This window comes from Sapajus apella, unplaced genomic scaffold (assembly GCF_009761245.1).
Source record: "Sapajus apella isolate SASKATOON/1434 unplaced genomic scaffold, GSC_monkey_1.0 scaffold127, whole genome shotgun sequence".
Lineage (NCBI taxonomy): Eukaryota > Metazoa > Chordata > Mammalia > Primates > Cebidae > Sapajus > Sapajus apella.
The window spans coordinates 1,653,025-1,678,356 of record NW_022437067.1 but is presented as its reverse complement, the minus strand read 5'-3'; the positions used below and the strand labels follow the sequence as shown (position 1 = coordinate 1,678,356).

At 57.5% G+C, this 25,332-nt stretch overlaps 1 protein-coding gene across 1 annotated transcript in view; it reads left to right on the top strand.

Moving 5' to 3' along the window:
- TTC34 (tetratricopeptide repeat domain 34) overlaps positions 1-14,373 on the top strand; it is a 25,535-nt gene extending 11,162 nt beyond the window's left edge. The window contains exons 3-8 of the mRNA XM_032262190.1: positions 1,242-1,467; positions 2,897-3,101; positions 4,262-4,428; positions 9,240-9,510; positions 10,292-10,506; positions 12,701-14,373. Coding sequence (XP_032118081.1) covers positions 1,242-1,467; positions 2,897-3,101; positions 4,262-4,428; positions 9,240-9,510; positions 10,292-10,506; positions 12,701-13,228 — 1,612 coding nt within the window. The 3' untranslated portion in view covers positions 13,229-14,373. The remainder of the gene's footprint in view (positions 1-1,241; positions 1,468-2,896; positions 3,102-4,261; positions 4,429-9,239; positions 9,511-10,291; positions 10,507-12,700) is intronic.
- The last annotated feature ends 10,959 nt before the right edge of the window (positions 14,374-25,332 follow it).

Sequence of the window (25,332 nt, the reverse complement as noted above, 5' to 3'; positions counted from 1 at the left end):
ACACACCACACACACCACACCCGCCACAGACACACACCACACACACCACACACACCACAGACACACACCACACACACCACACACACACACCACACACGCCACAGACACCCACACCACACACACCACACATACCACACACACACCACACACACACACCACACACACAACACACACCACACACACACCACAAACATCACACACACCAGACACACTAGACACAACACAAAACACACAACAGACACAACACACAACACACACCATACATACCACACACACACCGCACACCACACACACTCCATAAACACACCACACAAACACAACACACCACTCACAACAAAGGCACACCACATGCACACAACACACACACCACAGACACACACACAACTGACACCACACACATACAACACACACAACAGACAACACACACCATACACACCACACACCACACAACATATTACCACACACACTACACACACCACACACACACCACACATACACCACACATACCACAGACACAACACACAACACACACAACACACACACACCAGACACACCACACACAACACACACAACACGACACAAAAAAATATACAACACACGAAAAACATACACAACACACACATACCATACACAACACATACAACACACAACACATGCAACACACAACACCTAAAACACACACAACACACACACACACACAGTTCCTCTGCCTCCTGGGTGTTTAATTTGCGTGGCTTTGGTTCGCTGGTGGTGAGGAACTCTGATTATGTGCTGGCATTTAAATTCGTTCTCTGGGAATTGTCAAATTTGAGGCTCTGGCCCCACTTCCAGTGAGCGTTCATTAACATTCCCGTGTGGACACAGGAGCATGCCATGTGCAGCTGTGTGTTCTCTTGTTCTGCCTACGCACACACCCCTGGGCCCAGCAAGGCCAGATTGTTGTCTGTGCTTTTGCAGAAAAGGAAACTGAGGCAGGGTCCGCTCAGGGACAGCCCTGCCACTGCCTGTCTACACCACCTTAATCCCGCCTCCCACAGGGTTGGGGGACAGCGAGGGAGAGGGTGAGGGCCGCGTGCTGGGAAGGGCATCTTTGGCTTCTGGGGATGGCATGGAGTGAGGGTCCCCCCAGAGGGAGCTGCCCAGGCTGGGTGCCTGGAGATGGGATTTCTCCACGTCCCAATCACCTGGGCAGGTGGAGGGACTGTCCAAAGGGGCAGCCCCCTGAGCCGCTCTCCACACAGGGACGCCCGCGGCGTGCACCAGCTGGCCACACTGCTGATGGAGCTGGATGCAGAGGACGAGGCCTCTCGCCTCCTGGCGGCTGACGCTCTGTACCGCCTGGGATGCCTGGAGGAGGCGCACAAGGTCCTGCTGGTGGCCCTTTCCCGGAGGCCCCGGGCGGCCGCCGTGCTGGCGCGGCTGGCCCTGCTGCAGCTGAGAAGGGGCTTCTTCTATGACGCCAACCAGGTGAGGAGGCCCGGGGGGTCACAGAGGACAGGTGGGAACAGGCCCAGCTGGGAGGAGGGCACAGGCCTCCCGTGGCCCTGGCTTTGGAGCAGATGGAGGGCATTCTGCCCCAGCTCTTCACCCCAGAGTCCAGGCTTTGGAGCAGGTGACGCATTCACCCCAGCTCTGCACCTGCTGCAGGCCCTCGCCTCTCTGACCTTCAGTCTCCTCATCTGGGTCTTGGTCCCATGGGATGTCCTGGAAATTGGCTGGGGCAGGTCCCCAGGGCTGGCAGGTCCCCACCATGCATAGCTGCTTCGTCATCTTTGCTTCACTGTGGTTACGAAGCAGGAGGGCCAGGAACCCCCCGCAGGCTGAGCTTCTTCCAAGTCTCTCACATAGCCCAGGCTAGGATGCAACCCCGCCTTGGGGTGGGTAGCAGAGGGGCCCTTCCCGCTTGCCTCCAAGACCCCCTGCTCCCAGGAAAGGCAGACCCTCACCTGCCTCAGGCTATCCCAGATTCCTGTTTGAACAGGGGTCCAAAGGTTACGCTCTGGTGGGATTCAGGCCTTGGGGCCTGAGGTGAGGACCCTGTCACGTCTTCCTCCCAGGTCCCCTGGGACCTGGTCTGCCTCCTGACCTCCTTGCCCTGCCCAGGTTCCAATGCCCTGAACCTGTGTCCTCTTGCTCAGCTTGGGGGACTCCTGTGCCCACCAGCGGCCAGCAGGGGGCAGCATTGGGCCTCCTTCAGATGGAGCCGCGGAGAGGGGAGTTTGGGGGGAGTCGAGACCCCGCCTTACCCAGAGACCTGGTCCTGCTTCCCTGGTGCCTCCTGACCCTCTATGACCTGAAAGCTCCTTCCTCCGCTTCTCATTTGGACCTTGCTCCAATATGCCCACTGGAGTGGGGTCTCCACCTCCATGGGACGGAGGAGACCTAGACTCAGGAACCCAGAGAGCCCCAGCCCACCAATGCCATGCAGCAGTCGGGAGCAGCTCAGGGCTCCCCATCCCTGCCTACGCCTCTGCAGCAAGCTGGGGGGACACAGTCCCTGCCCACTGTGGGACCCCCACCTATGAGGAGACGGAATACCCTCAAAGGCTCAAATGGCCACGGCGACAACACACGCCCACCCTCCTAGTGCTCAGATAGGCAGAAGCCCCCAGGCTCACAGACACAGCCAAGGCTGCTGGAGGCAGTGAGGTGGGAGTGGGGGATATCCGGGTGACGCAACAGGGTGGACCCTGGGGCAGAGAGGATGGGCTGAGGAATTGCCAGGGCCGTTAGCACTGGGTGAGCCCTGGGGCAGCAAGGAGGGGGCTGGGGGCGTTGGCACCAGGTGGACCCTGGGGCAGTGACGGTGGGTGGGGGGTAGCAGGGACATCAGTATGGAGCAGTGCCCAGGGCGTTGGTGCCCAGGGCATGGGCAGTGACTCTGGTGCCCCTGCAGCTGGTGAAGAAGCTGGTCCAGTCCGGCGACACTGCCTGCCTCCAGCCCACCCTGGATGTCTTCTGCCTCGAGGACCGGCAGCTGCTTCAAGGCCACTGCCACGCCAGGGCCCTGGCCATCCTGTGGGCACGGCCAGTTGGGGCCGACGGCAGGGCCCACACCAGGGAGGCCATCACCTACCTCTCTCTGGCCATCTTTGCCGCAGGTAGGAGCTGCCCACATGCCCTTAGGGCCTAGTCCTGTGCCAGGCATGAGGGTCATGGGGAACTTCTGCCATGCTGGAAGGCGGGGACACACACACTCCCCAGGTACGGAGCCTCAGGAACACCCACAGGGTGGACATGGCAGGGACCACTCACTGAGGGCATCTCACCATCAAGGTGGGTGCACCGGGGCCTGAGACCGGGCTCTGAGACCTGGGGCCTGAGCTGGGAACTGAGCTGTGCCCAGCACCCCCATCTCTGAAGGTAGAAGAGCCGCTTTCCTAGCTAATGAGGGGGAGGCAAGGTCCCTGATCCCCTCAGCCCTTCCTAGAAACAGTGACTGAGGCTCTGCCTGCACACGCCTGGCCTCCCTACCCTTGGACACCAAGCACGGGGGTGCTGCTGCTTCCCGGAGTCAGGGCTGCTGGGCGGGGGGCACCAGGCACCTGGAAGGAAGGGGAGGTTCCCCGGGACTCGCAGGGATCTCCCGGGGTGCAGGGAGCATGAGGGCCTGGACCTAGATCGGGGGGCTGCAGAGTCTGGCCGTGCACCTGGTGAGCACCCTCGCTGTCCTCTCTCAGAGCGGGGTGGCAGAGTAGTCCGCGTGGGGTTGGAGTGGGGATTCGGTGAGCTCATTCGGGGACAGTGCCGGGCACAGAGCGCACACCCTGCACGTGTCAGCCGGACGGTATCTGGCCTGCAAGCCCAGAGCGGCCCAGCATGTTGTCCCATGTCCATTACCGGACAGACACCCAGAGGGGCGAGGTAATGACAGCCTTTTTGGGGAGGGGTCTCTTATGCCGGGAATCCAGGGGGCTCCTCCCAGCCTGCCCCACATCCAAGCCCCCACCCTCCTGCTGCTGCCACTCCAGGCCCCACCCCAGGAGCCCGAATCCCTGCCCTTGCCCGACTTCAGAGGCAGCTGCGGTGTGCCCTCCTCTCAGCAGCCCCCCGCTGTCTCCAGTCCTGGCTGGACTCCTCCTGCCCTGCAGCCCATGCTCCCAAGTCCACCCTATCTCGGTGTGTCTTGGGGCCCAGTGGCCTGAGGTTCCCCAAGGTGGGCCCTGAAGCTCATGCACCCTCTGCTCTCCCCAGGTTGGGCAGGGGGGACACTGCGGGGGGCAGCACAGTCTTGTCCTGACCCCATACCCTCTTCCTGCAGGAAGCGAGGCAAATGAGTCCCTCCTTGCCCGAGCCCGATGCTATGGGTTCCTGGGCCAGAAGAAGACAGCCATGTTCGACTTCAACGCAGTGCTGCGGGCTGAGCCAGGGAACGTGCAGGGGCTGTGCGGACGGGCATTGGTGCACCTGGCCCTGGACCAGCTGCAGGTGCCGCCCCACTCCCCACCTGGGTCTGGGCAAGCAGAGGTGGGGGACCCAGGGTGCTGCCTTCCTCTACCCCAAGGAGACAGGGAGCCGGCTAAGCCGTCCTGAACAGTGAGATGCCCATTGAAACCTGTGCTCCCATCCCCACCTGTATTGTGGCTCGTGGGAGCCTGGTCCCCACAAACCCAGTTTCTGGGAGTCCTGCCCTTTCGTCCTCCCAGCCTCCGTCTGCATAGACATGCAAGCTTTCAGAGGTACTAGGGGTCCTCCCCAGCTTAAATAACTCTCAGTGCCTGCAGGGGTCCCTCTAGGGGTGTTGGCCAGGAGGTGTGCCCTTGGCTGCATTGGTGGGGGCTGCCTGGCCCCATGTGTTGAGGGGTTTGGAGGACATGCACAGAAGGGTAGCTGCTGGCCTGGGTCAGCCATGTCTGCCACAGACAGGGGCAGGGCTGCAGCCCCTGGACCCTGATCTGAGCTCCATTTACCTGCTCTGAAGTTCAGTATCTATGCATTTAAGACTCTTCTGCAGAAACTGCTCCAACCTAAAAGTTGGGAGAGGGGCAGTGGCAAAAGGACAGATCCCATCCAGCTGGGGAGGCCTGTGGCTGGAAGATGGTTTCTGTTCTGTTTGTTAATGAGCATTCCTGTCTTGCAACTGCACTGAATTCCATGTTGTGTGACTCTGAGGGACTCACACTGGACCTGTGTGCTCAGCCCAGGCCTCCTGCCCTGAGCACTGTCTCTGTGGAGCCCAGAAAAGTCTGGTCCAGGTCCAGCTAAGCAACCGCAGCCAAATCACTTCACCTCCCCAGGCCTCAGTTTCTCCACTATAAAAGGAGGAGGGACTCAATAACCAACGAATCACAGAAGAAATCACAGAAGAAGTCACGCAATGCTTAGCGACGCGTGAAGAGGAAAACAACACACCCACACTACGAGACACAGGGAAGGCGGTGCTGGGGGAATGCAGAGCTGTAAACGCTTCCATTAAAAAACAAGAAAGATCTCAAGTCAGCAACCTAATTTTATAACTTAAGAAACCAGAAAAAGAACAAATGAACAGAAAGAAAGAGAGAGAGAGAGAGAGAAGGGGGGGAAGGAGGGAGGGAGGAAGGAAGAGGGGGAAGGAGGGGGGAGGGAGGGAAGGAAAGAAAAGGGGGGAGGGAGTGGAGGGAGGGAGGGAGAAAGGAGATTACAGCAGAGATTAACAAAACAGAGGAGAATAGAGAAAATCAATGAAAACAAAAGTTGGTTCCTTGAAAAGATAAAATTTGACAAACCTTTTGCCAGGTGGACTAAGGAAGAGAAAATTCAAAACATTGAAATCAGAAATGAAAATGAAGTCATTATTACCAATTCTACAGAAATAAAAAAGAATTATAAGACAGTAATAGGAACAATTGTAAGTCAGCAAATCAGCTAACCTGGATGAAGTGGACAAATCCCTAGAAACACAAAACCTACCAAGACTAAATCATGAAGAAATAGAAGATCTGAATTGACCTATAACTAGTAAAAAGATTGAGTCAGTAATCAATAATCTCCCACCAAAGGCCAGGACCTGATGGCTTCACTGGTGAATTCTACCAAACATTTAATCCTCAAATCCTCAAACTTTTCCAAAAAGTTAAAGACGAAGGAACACCTCCTCATTCATTCTTTGAGACCAGCATTACCCTGATACCATAGCCAAAGACACTACAAGAACCTACAGACCATTATCCCATATGAATATTGAGTCAAAAATCCTCAACAAAATACTAACAAAACAAATTCAGCAATTGTTAAAAGGATGACACACCACGACCAAGTGAGATTTATTGCTAGAATGCAAGGATGGTTCAACATACAAATGTCAATTAATGTAATATACCACATTAACAGAATGAAGAAGAAAAAATGATCATCTCAACTGATGCAGAAAAGCATCTGATAACATTCAACACCCTTTTATGATAAGAACACTCAACAAACTAAGCATAGAAAGAAACTGCCTCAATATAAAATCCATGTATGCAAAACCCACAGCAAACATCATGCTCATTGGTGAAAAAGAAAAGCTTCTCTAAGATCAGGAATGAAACAAGGATGAGTGAATTTGTGAGTCTCCTCAACATTGCACTGGAGGTTATGGCCAGATAACTGGGCAAGAAAAAAATTACCAACCATCCAAATTTGAAAAGAAGTAAAATTATCTCTGTTCACAGATCTTATATGTAGAAATCCCTAAAGATCACACACACACACACACACACACACACAAGAACTGTTAGAACTAATAAATGAATTCAGCAAAGTAGCAGGATACAAAGGCAACACAAAAATCAGTTGCATTTTTATACGTTAATAATGAACAACCCAAAATGGGAATTAATAAAATACAGTCATCTCTTGGTATCCACATGGGATTGGTTCCAGGACAGATACTAAGATACTAAGATCCCCACATACTCAAGTCCTGCAGTCAGCCCTGTGGAACCTCCAACCCCTAAATACAAAAAGTTGGCCCTCCGTATACGTGGGTTTCACATCCCAAGAATTGATCTGCATTTATTTGGCTGTGGATTCAGAACCCACCAATACAAGAGGCTGCCTGTATTTATTGAAAAAGAATCACATATTAATGGACCCACATAGTTTTAACCCATGTCGTTCAAGGGTCAACTGTAATTCCATCTACAATAGCATCAAGAAGAATAAAACACTTAGAAATTAACCAATGAGGTGGAAACTACAAACATTGCTGGAAGAAATTAAAGAAGATGTAAATAAATAGAAACAGTCTGTGTTCATGGATTGGAAGACTTCATATTGGTAATATGTCAGTATTATTCAAAGTGATCTACAGATTGAATGCAGTCCCTGTCAACATTTCAATAATGTTTTTTACAGAAATGAAAAAGCTAAATTCTAAAATTCCTATTGACTCTTAGGGGACCCCAAACAGCCAAAACAATCCTGAAAAAGAACCAACAAGCTGGAAGACTCACACTTCCCGATTTTAAAACTTACTACAAAGCTACGGTGATCAAAACAATGTTGTACTGGCACAAAAACAGACACAGAGCCCAATGGAACAGAATAGAGTCCAGAAATGAACCCTCCCATATATGGTCAAATGATTTGACCAAGACCATTCAATGGGGAAGGGACAGTCTTTTCCACAAATGTTGCAGGGAAAACTATGTAAAAGAATGAAATTGGACTCTTTCCTAACACCACATACAAAAATTAATTCAAAATAGATCAAAAAATCTAAAACTATAAATCTCTTAGAAATAAACATGGTTGGGGGAAGCTTCAGAGCGTTGGATTTGGCAATGACTTCTGGGCCACAACACCAAATGCACACACAGCAAAAGAAAAAATAAAGTTGGATTTCATGAAAATTAAAACTTTTATGCACCAAAGGACTTTATTATAACAGGAAAAAGACAACTGACAGGATAGAAGAAAACCACAATATTTGAAAGGCACAGATAAGGAATTAATATCCAGAATCCACAGAGAAGTCCTAAAGCTCAACAAGAATAAAGCCAAAACCCAATTCAGGTTGTAAGACACACACCTTAGGGTGGTGGGTGCTGTTTCAGGCTGTCACACACTCACCTGAGGGTGTTGGGTGCTATTCCAGGCTGTCACACGCTCACCAGAGGGTGTCAGTGCTGTTGCAGGCTGTAAGACACTCATCTGATAGTGTCGGTGGTGTTCCAGGCTGTCACACACTCACCTGAGGGTGTCTCTGCAATTTCAGGCTGTAAGACACTCACCTGAGGGTGTTGGGTACCGGTTGAGCCTGTAAGACAGTCACCTGAGAATGCTGGGTGCTGTTCCAGGATGTAAGATACTCACCTGAGGGTTTCGGTGCTGGTTCAGCTTGTAAGACACTCACCTGAGAGTGATGGGTGTTGATCCAGGCTGTAATACAGTCATCTGAGGGTGTTGGGTGCTGCTCCAGGCTGTAGGACACTCACCTGAGGGTTTCGATGCTGCTTCTGGCTGTAAGTCACTCACCTGAGGGTGTTGGGTGCTGTTGAAGGCTGTCACACATTCACCAGAGGATGTTGGGTGCTGTTCCAGGCTGTCACACACTCACCTGACAGTGTTGGGTGCTGTTCCAGGCTGTCACACACTCAACAGAGGGTGCTGGGTTTCATTCCAGGATGTAAGACACTCTCCTGAGAATGTCAGTGCTGTTTCAGGCTGTAAGACACTCATCTGAGGGTGTCAGTGCTGTTCCACGCTGTCACACACTAACCTGAAGGTGTTGGATGCTGTTTGAGGTTCTAAGACACTCACCTGAGGGTGCTGGGTGCCGTTCCAGGCTGTCACACACTCGCCTGAGCGTGTCAGTGCTGTTCCAGGCTGTAAGACTCACCTGAGGGTTTCGGTGATGTTTCTGGCTCTAAGGCACTCACCTGAGGGTGTTGGGTGCTGTTCCAGGCTGTAGGACACTCACCTGAGGGTGTCGGTGATGTTTCAGGCTGTCACCTGTGGGTGCCAGGTGCTGTTCCAGCCTGTAGGACACTCGCCTCAGGGTGTCGGTGATGTTTCAGGCTGTCACCTGTGGGTGCCAGGTGCTGCTCCAGCCTGTAGGACACTCGCCTCAGGGTGTCGGTGATGTTTCAGGCTGTAAGACACTCACCTAAGGGTGTCGGTGATGGCAGGAGGCTGCAGCCACAGGGAAGCGGGAAGGGGCAGGAAGCCGGGTGTTCAGACCCTCTAGGACCCCAGGGAATGAGAAGGACGGAGCCAGCCCTCCTGCTCTGCCCCCTGCCCAGTCTCTCCACCCGCCCCGCCCGCCCTCCTTACAGGAAGCCCTGGACGACTTCGTGTCTGCTCTGAAGGTTGGCCCCGAGACAGTGGTCCCCGAGCTCCGCTCTCTGAAGCCAGAAGCCCGGGCCCTCATCACGCAGGGCCTCTACTCCCGCTGCCGGGCTCTTCTGAGCCAGCTGCTGCACCCTGGGGCCCCTCTCGAGGACAAGGACTCCCAAGGCCTTCTTGCTGTGGCGGAGGCGCTGATCAGAATCGATGCACAGCAGCCGCACTGGCACCTCCTCCTCGCAGACGTTCTCACGGCACGGGGTATGCGCAGCCCCAAAGAGGGGAACACGGGGCCTGGGCTTCCATCCCCGCTCCACTGACCTCTGTATCCTCTTCTGTAAAATGGGGGAAAGAAACCCGGACCACAGCTGCTTCCAAGGTCCCCTCCAGCCCAATCCCATGACCTCTGGCCCTGCCCGCTGTGAGACCTGGTGCGTAGAGAGCTCTCCGCTGCTTTACCCAGCTGGCTCTTTGCTTGCATGGAGAAGAAACTGAGGGGTGATCTTGGCCCATAAAAGGCCTCAGATACTTCGCCCCCTCATTCATTCACGAACCTCCAGCCATTGTTTCCCGGGCGCCCACAGGATGTCAGGCCCTGTTCCAGGAGGAACTGTCGTAAGCCCCGTGTGCCAACATGTAGGTCTTTCCCGCAGGTTCTACATCCCCTGGTCCATTAATTCTGAAGGGAGCTCCCTCTGCAGTCTGCATTTGCCCCCTCCAAGGGCTTTGGGGGCCCCAGGGCTGCTCCCTCCGTGCCACTCTGCTCCCGTAGGCCCAGAGTTTGCGTCTAGTTGCCCGGAAGCAGCCCCTTCTAGTGCCCATGGTGAGGGGCTCAGCATCATGGAGTGGGGTCAGTGGTGACTCCGTGTGATCTCACTGGAATCACGGTGCACCTCTGCTCCCGGCTCCTCCTTCCTGGGGCTGAGCCGTCAGCAGCTCCCCCAAGCCAGCGTAGGGCAGGGAAGGAGCAGCCAGCGAGTCTCACCTCTCTTGCACCTCTGCCCCACCCCACGCACTGACTGTGATCCTGAATCCCTGACAGGCAGGTACGAGGAGGCTGGCACCCACCTGCAAAACACCCTGCACTCTGCCCCAGCGTCAGAGGCAGCCCGGGCCCGGCTGGGTCTGCTCCGGCTCAAGAAGGGAGACGTGCCAGGGGCTGCACGGGACCTGCAGGGCCTGGCCGAGGCAGATGCCTCGGACCTCAGCTGCCTACTGCGTCTCCTGGAGGCCTCGGAGCTGCAGAGCCTTGCCCAGGTGCGCAAAAGAACCCCACACATCTCCCACCCCGACCTTCCCCAGCACACAGTCCTGAGACCCCTGGGCCCGCCGCTCCGGCAGCCCATCTTCGCTCTGCAGTTGGGTTGATTTTAGCAGGGTTTGGGGTGGGGTGAGAGGCACCCAGTTCTGGCCCAGGAAGACGGCCTCTGGCCACCTTAGCCCTACAATCCCACCGACCTCTCGGCCTCTTTATCTGGGGCGTATGAGCCACAGGTGACTTGAGTGCGAGAGGGAAGGGGACCCTGCCCTCAGGGCAGACTGAGCCAGCCGGGGGCACCTTGCCTGGCAGGAAGCCCACCCCAAGCCCAGTGCAGGCGGGAGAAGGCAGGCGGGGAGGCCAAGAGCACAGCGGGCTTTGGGGTCCCCGGGACTCAGAACCATCCCCGGTGGGGCCTGGGCAGGATTTCACCCCCCAGTGCTTCCTGACACCAGCGGGTTCTAGCACTCGGGGGCCACGTGGGAAACAGAAACCCCAGGAGGCGCAGAGGCGTCTCACGGGGGAGTCGGGCTGCACCAGCGCGAGGGGCAGCTGGGTGCCGCGGAGGGAGCGCAGCCGCCCGCGCCGAGGGCAAGGCTGGGGTCGGGCTCCCCGGCCCGAGAGGCGGAGGCCGGGCTGGGGGCTCAGAGCTCCCCGGAGCGACTGGGGCGTTCCCGGGCTGCGCTGGGGTCAGGGGCGGAGGAAGGCCTGGCGGGGGCGGGAAGCCTGGTTGGGTCCATGGCCCCGGAGCCCAGAGGCGGCGGCCGGACGCGGTCTCCAGAGCGGGGTCGCCGAGCCCGGAGCGCGGCTGGCGGGGCCTCCCAGGCCGCAGACTGGGACTGCGCTTCCGGCGGAGGCAAGAACTGCGGGACGCGGACGGTCGCCGGGAGACAGGGGCCGAGCGGAAAGGGAGCCGGAAGTGGTTTCGCCCCGCTTCCTGCGCCCCGCCTCCTGCGCCCCGCCCCGCTCAGGCCGCCCCCTCCGGGTGGCACTGCGCCTGCGCGGTCCGCGGCCTTTCCCCGCGCGCCGGATCCCGGACCCCGGGGTCTGACCGAGCGCCGTCCCCCGCGGAGGCGGCCCGTGGGCCCAGATGTGCGGGGCCTGCGCGGGCCGAGGCTTCGCGACCACCCGGGCCGTGGGCTGCGCGTCAGGTCAGTCGCGTCGGCCGGGAGAGGGGCGGCCCCGCGGGCCGCGCAGGCGAGGGACGGGGGTTCGAGCCCCTGCCCTGCTTGGTGCCGCACACAGCTGGCAGCGGAGACCACACTGTGCCCCGCGGGAGCCCAGCCGCAAAGCCGCGACCCCGGGCAGAGGCCTGGGCTTCGTTCGCCCCTGGCGGCTGCGCCCCCGGTGGGGAGGGACCGTCGAGGGCTGCCCGGCTGCTGGAAGACAGCAGCAGGGCCAGGGAGAAAGGCGGGGCCTGCACCGTGCGGCGTTCCGCAGGCAGTGGGGAGCCCTTGCAGGTTCTTGAGCAGAGGAGGAACCCAGTGAGGCAGGCGGATTTCTGGTCGTGGTTGACTCTGTGAAGAAACTGGGTCTCAGATGAGACGATTAGGTCTGGGTGGGCTCAGGAAAGTGCCTGGGGGGGGGGACAGCCAGGCGCAGCCCGCAGCCAAGGCTATACCCTCCGTCCAGCAGCCCCAGGGAGAGGGACCAGGGAGCATGTGCTCCGAGACCGGGCAAGGGCCATGTCTGCCACTGTCCTGAGGCCTGGGGCAGCCTTCAGAAGCTGGGCAGAGTGGAGGGGCCGGGCAGCAGCCCTGTCAGCCTGTTGGAGAGGTGGCTTGGCCAAGAGGGGCGGAGGCAGGAGGCCCCTGTGGTTGCCAGGCAAGGGAAGCTGGGCCCAGCGGGTGGGGACAGAGAGAGGGAAATCCAGGTGCCTGACCTGAGGCCCAGGGAGGGGGGCAGTGGGCAAGGATGGCAGGCCTTGGGCTGCCGCTGGGCCCCCAAGGGTCTGAACAGCACTTTGCAGTCCAGGGCAGTGGGAATTACAGGGAGGGGTCCTCTGCCATGCCCGCCCCCGCCTCCCGCCCTTGTCCATGGTCAGCCAGCCCCTCCAGAAGCAGTGGGCAGCTCCTGTGCAGCCCAGGGGCCCACCCTCCCCAGGGAGCCAGCAGAGGAGCTCTGCAGGGCAGGGGCTGCCGGGCTTTTGGGGCTGACCCCGCACTCCCCCCTCTCTCTGTGTCCCCCGTGCAGGCCGCAGCCCAGGAAGCTGGCACCCTCCTGGACACAGGGCAACCCGGGCGGGCACTGGGCTACTGCTCACTGTCTGTCCTGGCTGGTGGCGGCAGTGCGTGTCACCTGCGTCTGCGGGCCACCTGCCTGGCTGAGCTGCAGGAGTTTGACCGGGCCCTCAGGGACCTGGACCATGTGCTACAGGAGGCTGTGGGGGACAGTGACCTCCCAAGGCGGGCAGAGGACTTCTGCTGTCAGGGCCGCCTGCTGCTCAGCCTGGGGGATGAGGCGGGGGCCGCAGGAGCCTTTGCCCAGGCCCTGAAGTTGGCTCCCACCTTGGCCCAGAACAGCCTGTGTGAGCGGCCAGGCCGGGGTCCCACTGCACACATGTTCCTCCTCCTCGGCCAGTGCTGCCTGGAGGGGCAGCGTCACGCGGAGGCCTGGACAGCGGCCGAGAGCGGCCTCCTGGTGGACCCCAGCCACCGCGGCCTGAAGAGGCTGAAGGCAAGAATCCGGAGGGAGGCATCCTCAGGCTGTTGGCTCCAGTGACGGGGCTCGACCGTCTCCCAGCCCTGATCACGGGGCCACCCTAGGACTTGCACCCAATGTCCAGGCCCTGGAGTGCACCCAGCTCCCCAAATTGGGGAGGTACCCCCCCTGCCCTCCCCACAACCCCTTCCTGGCTCTCTCCCATCCCTCTTCCCAGCCCTCCCCACTGCAGGGTCTAGCCCGGCAGGGTCTCGTGGGTGTTCTTTTGTGTGTGGAGAAGACAGATCATGGAAAAGAAAGACACAAGACACAGAGATAATTCAGCTGGGTCGGGGGTCCACTGCTACCAAGACGCGGAGTCCAGCAGTGGTCCCAATGCCTGGACATGCTGGTATTTATTGTATACAAGGCAGGGGGCAGGGCCGGAGAGTGACTCATCTGACATGATTGGTAGGGGCCAAGCAAATCACTTACTGATAATACAGGGGGGCCGTGTGAGTACAGTTCAGGGGGTCACATGGGTACAGTACAGAGGGCCTCTCCCTCTCAGGCAGCCACTGCAAGGAGGGGAGGCACATACGTCAGTATCTTTCTATGCGCTTATCAGGGAGATCAAAGGCTTTTAGGATTCCTCTACTCTTACTTCTAAGAATTTACAAGGGAGCATCGGGTGGGAAAGTGGAACGTGTAAGTGGACGAGGATGGTGACCATCGGAGCGCAGCACCACGGAGAGGTGTTTAAGCCCCCGGATGTCTGCGGGCCTGGCTAGTGTCCGACCCTCCTCAAGAGCCGGACGGTGCAGAGTGTTCTCTGAACTCCCCAGTGAAAGGGAAACACCCCCCATGGCCTGCAAAGCAACAGGTGTAAAACACCAGGCTCTGGCGTTACTGCAAGGCTTGCCTGCTAAGTAACGGGCATCTTACCTGGCGCTAATGCAAGGCATTTACTCTCGCCTCCTGATCACTTCTCACAATGTCCTTTCAGTTCCGAATTGCATTTCACCTGATTATTTCTATACTATAAGGCTAAAAGTGTTCCTCCACTGGAATACTAAAGCAAAGCTTAATAACGTTTGTAATGTAATGTAATAAGACTGAGCATATAATTGATTATGTGATTGTATCTAATTGGTGTTCTCCCTATAAGTAATCAGTTATTTATCATGCTATAACTAAGTAATCAGTAAATCTATTTGGTATAATTGTAATCATTTGTTACACTGGGACAGATTATGCCTTCAGTCTCGTGCCATGGCATCTAGGCAGCTTTCTTCCCCCATCCCTCTTCCCCGCCCCCCCCCCCCCCCCCTCCCCCCCCCCCCCCCCACCCCGCTTCCTGGCCCTCCCCACACCCCCCTTCCCGGCCCCCCCCACACTCCGCTTCTCAGCCCTCCTCACACCCCGCTTCCCAGCCCCCAGCCCCACACCTTTTTGCCTTGGGAAGGAGGGGACAGCTTCCTACTTGCATTGAGGGAGCATCCTGGAAGCTTCACAGTCCTTCTACCACTAGCAACCTTGTCCCTGAAGCTGGGGCGCCCACACCTGGGCCTCAGACCTTGAAGAAGAAGGCCCAGGTCTTGTCCATGGCCTGGGGTCCTACAGGTTGGACAGGATTGATGTCAGACCCCTGGAGCTCTTGGGGAGGTGGTGCCAGCCCCAGAAGCCCCTCCTTGGGTGCGAAGCTGCCTTTTGCTCAGACCCCGGCCTGAGCCTTGCGCCAGCCTCCAGTACAGCCTGGGCCCTCCCCGCTGACAGAGCTCCCAAATGGGCCCAGCCAGCCCATATCCCAAGGTGACCGTTCAGGGTGTTTTCATGGGGGTCCCTTGGGGGTGCCCTCCCTCCACCTTCCCTGCTCCTCCCAGCCTCCTCACCTGGTTCGTCCTGTCCTGTCTGTCCATGCAAGGCTGAGGACAGATGCCAGCCCCGCTGAGGCTCCTCCAGGGCCTCGGGACCTCTGTTTCTCCCTCCCCAGGGGCTGCCCCCTCTGCCACTGGCTCACCAGGAGGGTCTCTCTCATCAGCCTCTACCTGGCCTGGCTCCTTGCTATGCTCCGAGTGTCTGCGTCCCCCCAAACTTCATGTGTTGAAGGTGATGGTATCAGAAGCGGGGCCTTTGGGAAGGTGATTGATTGGGGTGGAACCTCATGAGTGGAATTCGTGTCCTTATAAAAGAGACCCCAGAATGCTCCCCAGCCCCTCTGCCACGTGGAGACACAGTGAGAAGCCGTCTGTGAACCAGGAGGGACCCTCACCAGAGAGCGAGCTGGCGCCTTCGTCTCAGGCTTCCAGCCTCCAGAACTGAGAGAAATAAACATCTGTTGATGAACCACCTGTCTCTGCCATGCTGGTGGGGCAGCCCAGACAGACAAGACATGCCATTTCCCTGGCCCGCCACCTCCGCCCTGACACTGGCCCAGAGCACAGGGGGTGAGTCTCGGTTCCCCTTATCCCATCCCTGCTGGGCTCCGGCCCTGGCTTTGCCTGAGGGAGCTGCTCCAGGACTCAGCAGACACCCACAATCAGCAGCCCCTCAGCGTGCTCCGTGCTCCGTGGGGATCCCTTCAGGTGCGCGCGCTCAGCAGGGTTCCAGGAAGGTGTGGATGCGTTTGTCCCTGAGGCCTGGGTGTGGCACCTGAGGGGCATGTCCACGGCTCCTCTGGCCACTTCCCTGGGCAGTCCCCGGCCTGCCTCTTCTTCAGCGCTCCGCTGGAGGCAGAGAGAAATCAGGCCTGGATGGAAGGAAGTATGCCTTGCCTTGCACAATTCCTGCCTTGACATGACACTAGGGACGTTCAGTAACCGTTGACCGCCAGCAAATCCAGATTTCATTCAACCAAGTAAACTGGTGGAGTCATCTTCAGCCACTAATGTGAGCCGGCGCATTAAATTCAGAATCTGTAGTCAGTGGACCCGTATCAATAACGCCAAGCCCTCCCGCTGCGTTAATTCGCTCCCTGCATTCCCATGTGGTTCCCCGGAATCAATGTGTGAATTTGAGACATCTGACACGCATTTGGTGTGGAAATGGTTTCCTCCTGCGTCAGGCTTGGTACTTGACCCTTCCCCTCTCTGGGAGCAGGCTGAGGCTCCAGAGGCAACGGGGTGGCTCTGGCAGTTCATGAGAACGAGCATCATTCCTTATCACAGGGTTTTTCAGCGAAAAATAAAAAATAAATAAAGGCTACTCTCAGACTGAGGAGGACAAGCTGCTTCCCCTGGAAGGAGAGGCTCAGAGAACTAGGAGGTTCACGATTCCCAGCTTCATCTGAGCCCAAAAGGACATCCCCATTGCAAGCTTCAGCGTCCAGTTCCCGGTGGTCAGGCGGTGAATGCTCACACGGTGAATGCACTGCTCACACTGCAGTCACACGCTCAGAAGTAGACTGTGAGGGGAGTTTACTTCTCAGTGCCCAGGTCCCGGTGGTGAGGCGGTGAATGCGAGGCACACTGCAGTCACGCACTCAGAATTAAACTGTGTCTGAGGTTCAGTGCCCTGGTTTCAGTGGTGATGCTGTGAGTGTGAGCCGCACTGCAGTCACATGCTCAGAATTAAACTGTGTGTCCGAGTCTCCGCAGCAGCAGCAGCCCTGAGCCTCTAAGGAACAAAGGACTCTTCTGTGGCCGTGGCAGTCCGGACGCTCTGGCTGTGACTTAAGCTGAGTTGAGACCTGAACGTGTGGCTCCTTCCTGTTAGTGCTGCTGGACACCACCTTAGGGCAGTGGTGGCCCTCCTCGTGGCTGCGACAGCCTCATGCAGCAGCACCTGGGTTCCCAAGGCCCTCGATTCTGTCGGTGCCTTGTGGCCAGCACAGGGGACAGCCTGGTTAACCGTGAAGCTCCCTCACGCTGTGGGCAAAGAGCCTCCCCATCCCCCTGGCCAGGAGCTCGGGCCTGCAGCCCAGCCCAGGCAACCAGCACACTAACCTAACCCCCAGACCTCACCTTTTGATAGTGGCAGGAGACGGACGAATCCTAGGCAGACAGGCAGGTTCTCAGAGAAACTCCATGTCCACGCCAAAGACAGTTTAAAGCCTGAAAGCCAATGTGGTAAGTGACTTTTCAATGCCGCAAAAGAAACAGCACTTGAAGGCATGTCCTCGCAGCCAGGCAGTTTACTTCTACAGAAGGACGGACGCAGGGTGCACCGACAGAGCAAAGGTGGCTGCTGCACACTTGGACAAGCGGGGAGGGGTACTTACACCCCACAGGGGGTCATTTCTATGGCCATGGCATCCCCTATTGGCTAGGGTTAGACGGCACAAACTAACCTGATTGGCTATTTTGAAAAGAGCAGAGGTCCACGCTGGAGTGGCAGGGTGGGTGTCTTGGCGGAAAGGATGGTGACAGGCGTGTCAGGCAGCAGGTAGCCGGGGGTGACCAGGTGACCGGGGTGATTCAGGATGGAGCGTGGGGGGGGAGCAGATGTGAACATTCAGTTTGGAGAAGGCTGTTTGCCGGAATTACAAGGAAGTTAAAATTTAGAGATTTAAAGAATAAGAGAGCTGAACATACTGACATACTGATTCTTTGAAGAGAAACTTGGGGTTCACCATAACACCAAGCTACAAATTAAATCCTCAGACCAGACTGAGAACCTGTCCAGCACTGAGCATGCTTTCCTCCGGCTGACCCCACCCTTCCCCTGTTTCACATGACAAGGCCCCACCCCTCCCTGACTGGTTTTCTGCACAGTCGTGCCCACCTTTGAGGGGTGCTTTTGTTTCAGACTTTTTCTGCACTATCACAAGCACTCAGCATATATTCCCCCATTCTGAGCCCGTAAAAGTCCCAGACCCAGCCACACTGGGAGAGAAACCAGCAGTGCGGGCTCCAGCCCCGCTGGTCTCAAGGGTATTCTCTACCGGTGCAGAGACGAAAGACCATAGAAATAAAGACACATGCACCAAGATCGAGAGAAAAAGAGCTGGGCGCAGGGGACCACTACCACCCGTGCGCGGAGACTGGGAGTGGCCCAGTGCCTGGACACTCTGACTTTTACTGGGTACAAAACAGGGGGGCAGGGTAAGTAGGGTGAGTCCTCCAGTTACTGACAGGGTCAAGCCAATCACATGTCAAAGGAACAAGGGGCCCAGGGCTTGCAAGAAGCCGAAGTGGGGGGCAGCAGGATGCGTCAGCACTTTACGTTATGCCCATAGAGTAAGAACAAAGACTTTAAGAACTATACGACTTCTTACTGTCTACAAAAGGGGAACCAGGTGCAGAATTAGGGAGTGAAAGCAGACACAGATTGTAACCACAGACACAGCACCACACGGAGACCGTTGGGCCCCCGGGTAGCTGCGGTCGGGCTGACTGACGGCAGCCCTTCCATGAGAGCCTGGGGGCGTGGAGTGTTCTCCGACTTGCCCAAGGATAGGAATGTTCCCTTTCAAGGTCTGCTGAGCAGCAGTTGCTTCCCCAAGCACTGGCGCTGACGCAGAGATTTTAGGTGCCCTCCAGCAGCCCTGATGCAGGTGTGACAGGGCTGGGCTTCGGCATTCAACAGGTTATCTCCGCTGGGCACCACCAGTCGATGTTTGACAGGTATTAATGCTCTTGCCTCATGCCACATTCCATAGTGTCCCCATCAGTCCCTGACCACAGCAACTCGAAGTTCCTAATCATGGATGAAGTCCAAGAAGGCTTTAATCAAGGCTTAATGTTAATAAGATTGATATTTAATCACTCACGCTACTTATTCCTAACTAGATTCTTCTTTCTATATTGCATTTATTAAACAGGAAGCTGCCGAGGCTTCAGTCTCGTGCTTTGGCACTTATGAGACTTTCCACCCATAACCTGAGTTCAGGTGAGAGACCACCCCTACATCGCCTCTCTACTGAGAGCTGTTCTGTCACTCAGTAAAATTCTTCTCTGCCCTCCTCACCCTTCGATTGGCAGCATCTCCTCATTCTTCCTGGACATGGGACAAGAGCTTGGGAACCACTGTTCATGGGTACAAACTGTAACACAAGCGGGCTGGGGTATGCCCAGCCCAGCCACAAGCTGAGCTGGTGCACAAGCCATGTGTGGCCCAGGCAGGCTGCATGGGCGGGCCACCTCCTGCAGCAGGTAGCGTGGTCAAGCGAGGCCCTGGTGGGGGCTTCACCAGCCAGATGTACCTGGCTGGCAAAGTGACCAAAGAGGTACCTGACTGTGTCACTTTGAGGGTCTGTCTCCAGGTACCCCTCTAAGTACAAGTTTATGTGTCACTTGGGGGTCTACTTGTGAGACGGAAGCCACAACAGTGATTCTAATAGCATGAATTCAATGTGCAGAATTGTTCACTAGCTCTGGGTAAAAACAGCTCTAGGGAATCATGGAGGCTGCAACCACAAAATTCAGACAAGTGACATGGCCGGGGCACCGGTGACAATGGTCACCTGCCACACAGCCTCTGAGGTCAGGTGGCCACACTCCTCTGCACCTGCCCCCTTCCTCTCCCAGGTGAATCTTGACCACACCTTTGCCTGGCACTGTGCACACATTCAGCCGCATTCAACTCTGCAATAAATCTATGAAGAAGAAGAAGAAGGAGGAGGAGGAGGGGGAGGAGGGGGGGAGGGGTAGGGGGAGGGGGGAGGGGGAGGAGAAAAGAAGAAGAAAGAAGAAGAGGAAGAAGAAGAAGGAGGAGGAAGAAGAAGTAGAATGAAGAAAAGAAGAAGGAAGAAGAAGGAGGAGGAGGTGGAAGAAGAAGAAGAGGGAAGAAGAAGGAAGAAGGAGGAGGAGGAGGAGGAAGGAAGGAAGAAGAAGAAGAAGAAGAAGAGGAAGGAGAAAAACCGGTTTTCAGGAGAGTAAAAGGAAAATAAATCTTGAGGCCCCAAAACTCATAAAGCCAAAGGGAAAAATCCAGCTGAGAACTGCTTAAGGCAAACCTGCCTCCCTTGCTATTCGGTCATTCCCCTGCTCACTGAGATGGAGGCATATCTGACTGCCTTCTTTGGAAAGGCTAATCAGAAACTCAGAAGAAAGCAACTTCATCGACCTGTGTTGATTGATGTCTCGGGTCTCCCTAACGTGTAAAACCGAGCTTTGCTCTGACCACCTTGGGCACAAGTCACCAGGACCTCCCGAGGCTATGTCACAGGTGCACATCCTTAATTTTGGCAAAATAAACTTCCTAAATTGACTGAGGCCTGTCTCAGACTTTTGGAGATGACAGGTGAGGGAGCAGAGGCTCCAGCTACTGGGGATGGGCTGGCAGCTCAATGACACAGATTTTGGGGCAGCAGAGCCAACAGGCCCCTTCCCTCCTGTCCTGGATCCCCAGGGCCTGACTTCAGGAGGCAGCTGGCAAGGAAGGTGGGGGACCCCAGAGGCCTGGCTGTGGTCCCAGCACCCTGCGTGCCTCAGAAACGTCAGTGGCCTTTTTCCAACCTGTGCATCTTCTCTAAGTGGGGCACCTCATGCCTCCCGAGTGTAGCTGGGCAAACCTGGGGGAGAGGCTCTGCTCCCACTGGGCATGGCTGGGCTGCAGCAGAGCACAGGCCCTGCCACCAGTAGCCCAGCCCAAGAGTGTGGGGCAGTCACAGGCAGGTGTCTGCAGGGCCTGAGGGCAGCCCCCACAGCAGGGTGGATGCATCAGGGTGGACGAAGGCAGCCCCCACAGCAGGGTGGATGCATCAGGGTGGATGAAGGCAGCCCCCGCAGCAGTGTGGACAAAGGCTAGTGGCCTCAAGGCACACCCTGGCCCCAGGGCTGCTACAGGAAGAACTTCGACAACCCCCCTCCCACCTGCTTCCCTAAACCCCTGAGCTGGGGCTGCTCCCCAGATCTCCACATTTCACAGCTATGCCGAGAGCAAGACGGGCAGGGAACGCCCACTTTCCCCCAACCCCCTTAGAGACAGGATTAATGTCCACCTCTGACGTGCTGAGCTCTGGCTATTCGAGTGTCTGGGGGGACGATGTGGGTGTTTGTGGGGCATGGTCAGTGCCAGTGTCTAGGGGGACAGTCTGTGCAGGTGTTTGAGGAGATGGTCTGGCAGGTATCTCTGTGTGGGTGTCTGGGGGTATGGTCTGTGTGGGTGTCTGGGGGAACAACTGTCTGTACGGGTTTTGGGGGACAGCCGTCTGTGCGGGTGTTTGGGGGACAGCCGTCTGTACGGGTGTTTGGGGGACAGCCGTCTGTACGGGTGTTTGGGGGACAGCTGTCTATGGGTTTTGGGGGACAGCTGTCTGCGGGTTTTGGGGGACAGCCGTCTGTACGGGTTTTGGGGGACAGCCGTCTGTGTGGGTGTTTGGGGGACAATTGTCTGTGTGGGTGTTTGGGGAACAGCCGTCTGTACAGGTTTTGGGGGACAGCCATCTGTATGGGTTTTGGGGGACAGCCATCTGTGAGGGTGTTTGGGGGGACAGCCGTCTGTGCAGGTTTTGGGGGGCTGGGTTTGCACTGCTGTGGCACCGGCCAGTCTGCGAGTGTCGTGTGACTGGGCTAGGTCTCAGGCCCTGCAGCCCCTTGGCCTGTCCCCTCCTTTCCCCATCTCTCTTGGCTGGCAGGTGCCAGGCCAGGACCCGAGCCTCCTGCTCTCACCTAGAAGCAGGGAGAACCTGGGAATAAGGGATCCTAAGTTTGGCAGCCCAGGTCACCAGGTGGCCTTGGGTCAAGGTGGGGGCTGCTGGGCTGGGACAAGCCTGGGGTTCGGGAAGGAGGAGCATGTGCAGGGCCGGCCTTGCGGGGTCCAGAGTCCAGGGAGCCCCTCCTGAGAGTAGGCCAGACTCCGAGTCTGTTTCTCCCTCTGTGGCTTTGTACCTTGGAGACAAGTGACACTGTGACATCCAGAAAGGGCCTGCTGGCACCAGGGCTGTCAGGCAGGTGGGCTGGGAAGGTCTCTGGCCTCTCCCCAGGGCAGGAGCCTCCATCCAGGTTGCACCCTGGCCCACTCCCGGCTCCCCAGAAAGGGCAGCCCCAGCTGCTTGCTTGGCTCCCCTTGACTATGTTTCCATGTGGGCCAGCAGCCCAGGGAGCCTCCAGGCTAGACTGCAGCTCCTGGGCGGGTTTCTGGGCTTAAGGTCAGGGGCTGCCAGGAGAGCCAGCGGGCCCCAGGGAGCAGCTTCCCGGGCTGGGGCATAGTGTCTGGGATGGGATCCCAGCCTGACTGCAGCTCGAAGCCTTTCTCCCCCTAGGCCTGGCCAGACTAAAGGGCTAGGGACAAAGCTTCCAGCAGCACCAGCGTGGGAGATGCAGCCGGGAAGGCCGCATGGGGAGTTTGCCATGGGACCCCTGGCTCTGTGGCCCAGCCCCGCCCAGATACCCTGACACATACCAGGGCCTGGGCAGGAGGACTCGTTCTGGAGATCCTGAAACAGAAGCTGGGAACCTCATCAGGCCTGGAGAATCAGAAAGGGCCTGCTCTGCATGGAAGCCCCATCTGTAAGCAGGGCTGGGTGGGGGCTCACGCTCTGATCACTGGGGACCCCTCCCAGGCCACAAAGCCCTTCTGTCAGCTCCTCGGCCAGGGCGCCCGCCCTCTGTAGCTTGAGGTCTGAACCTCACGAATTTTCCATACACAGAGGGAGGCAGCTAAGCCCAGGCTAGTATCTCTGCGTGGGAAATGCCCTGGCAGCCGGCGCCCACCCCATCAGGACCACCCCTTTCCCTTCCCTGGGGGCAGGCTTCCAGGCAAGGCCCCCAGAACCCAAAATCCTCCTTGGATATTGAAGGGAAAGAACACCGAGGGTGGGGCCTTTGCAAGCCCCTCACTGGGTGGTCGGGGCAGAGCAGACGGTGTGGAGGGGGAGAAGGGCCTTGCCTTCCTCCCAGCAGCCCCGGGGGCCCCTTTGGACTGACAGATCAAAAGACAAAAGCAAGGGAGGAGGGAGGCTTGGGAGGCAGGGCCCAGAAGCCCTGAGTAGGGCACCCATGCGGCAGGGCAGCCCAGTGCCAGGAAGCTGCCCTCTGCCCCTCCCCCCCCCACAGCCGCAGCGGAACCTGATTGTGAGGAGTCATGCCTCCAGGAAACCCATGCCTACATCACAAAGGAGGCCTGGAAACCTGCAGGCAGCCTCAACCCAGCCCCAAGCCACTGCCCTCCCATCCTGGTCCCTGGAAATCCACCCGATTGGCCCAGCTCACCCCAACTCCAAGCCACCGGGACCCAGTCTCCAGGGACCTGCCTGTAGGCAGCGGCACTCCTGAGTGAGCAAAGGTGAGCTGTGGAAGGAGGGCCCGGCCCGCTGTCCTGGGCCTTGAAACCCTCTCCAAGCACCAGCCCCTCTCACGAGGCCAGGGGGATATCCTGCAGGTGCCAGACAGGCAGTCCCCTCTGGCATATGGTTCCCCTTACCCAAAGGACCTGCCGTCCCCCATCCTTAGTAACGTGGAGAGGCCACGAGTGTCCCCAGGCAGCCGCAGGGTCTTCACCTCAGCGGACACTCCACACCTGCCCTGGGGCCTTCGGCTCAATTTGAAGGTGTTTATTTTGTGTGTGCCTTTGGGGCACATGGAGACGCTGGTGGGTGCCTGCAGGACACAATGAACTCAGAATGCATAGCAGATTCGTTAATTCCTATCAAAGTAAGAAGTGCGTGGAAGCCCAGCTCGGACTTGTCCAAATGATTGATTCACTCATTGATCATTCATTCATTCATTCAGACACCCGACAGAGGCTGACTGAGGTCTCTGGGGTGGGGGTGCCAGCCTAGGTGAGGCAGCCCCACAGAGGGAGCCCCCGCCCCCATGGAGCTGATATTCCCAGGGGGCAACAGAAGTAGAGAGGAAACGTGGAGGCGGAGCCAGGAGTCCCTAGAGAGACAGAGCAGGGGAGGGGCTGAGGCTCCCTGAGTTGAACCCAGGCCGGGCCAGGGAGAGCCCCACTGGGAAGGGGACCTTGGCAGGAATCCAGGGACCAGTGGGGGAGACAGACCCCTCAGGGGGTAGTGAGGGGCCTGGAACAGGCGGGAGAAAGGGGTCCAAGTGGGATGGACTTGGAGCCTGAGGACCAGAGCCGGGTGTGGAGGCAGGCAAGGGGTGCAGGTAACTCCCAAGTTCACCTTCAGCCACTGGCAGGACGGGATTGTCAAGGGGCACAGCACAGGCCATCAAAGGAAGCATCTGAGAGTGTGCTGACACATGAATGCCACTGTTCGCAAGGCCAGGGACTGAGAGAGGTGGCCAAGGGGACAGGACGGGAGCAGAGAGGGAACAAGAGAGGAGTGAGGCCCAGGTCCCCGTCCCCACTCCTCACACACCCAGAGGTCAGGGAGCCCTGGAGGAGTCACCGAAATGAGCTGCTCGTGCCACCTCTGCAGGGTGATGCCCAGAGAGGTTAAGGGGCATCTAGAACCCAGGCAAGGCCACTGAGGGGGCGGGGGTGAGGCAGAAGCACATTTAGCCTGGGAGCGGGCAGTCTCAGCAGCCTTCCCCTGACCCGCCCGCAGGCAGGACTGTGCCTGGCTTCCTTTTGCTGCTCCCAAATTATCCACACTGCCTGGTACAGGGCTCCGCCTGGGGCTCAGCACAGCAGGTGGCTGCGTGTGACAACTGAAGGTGCTACAGCCCAAAGCACCCAGCGGCTTCCCCAGCGCCAGACAGCTTCCTGGCAGGGCTCTGAGTGCCAGCAAGGATGTGCACGCGCATGCATGTGCTCACATATGTGCACACACCAGAGCACATGCACACACGTGCACACCCACACACAATCATACATATGAGAGGACACACACGCACACCCAGTCACACACAGGCACACAGGCACACACCAGAGAACACGCACACACATGCACACCCACAGTCACACACATGCACACGTGCACACTCACACACAGGCACACACCAGAGCACACACACACGTGCACACCCACACAGTCACACACATGCACACACAGGCACACATACACAGGCACATACCAGAGCACATGCACACGCACACACACACACAGTCACACATGCACATGTGCACACTCATGTACAGTCACACACATGCACACACCAGAACACATACACATGTGTGTGCACACAATCACAAACCAGAACATATGAACACACAGTCATACACATGCACATGCCCCACCACGTGCACACACTCATTTGCACACAGGTGCATACTCCGGTTCACACTCACATGCTCATCGGAGCACGCAGCCTTCGGAGCCTTCTGAGTCCTTGTCCTGTGCCCCCAGCCCTGCCTGCCCGGCTCCCTGTCCTGCCTACAGCAGTCCCCTGTCC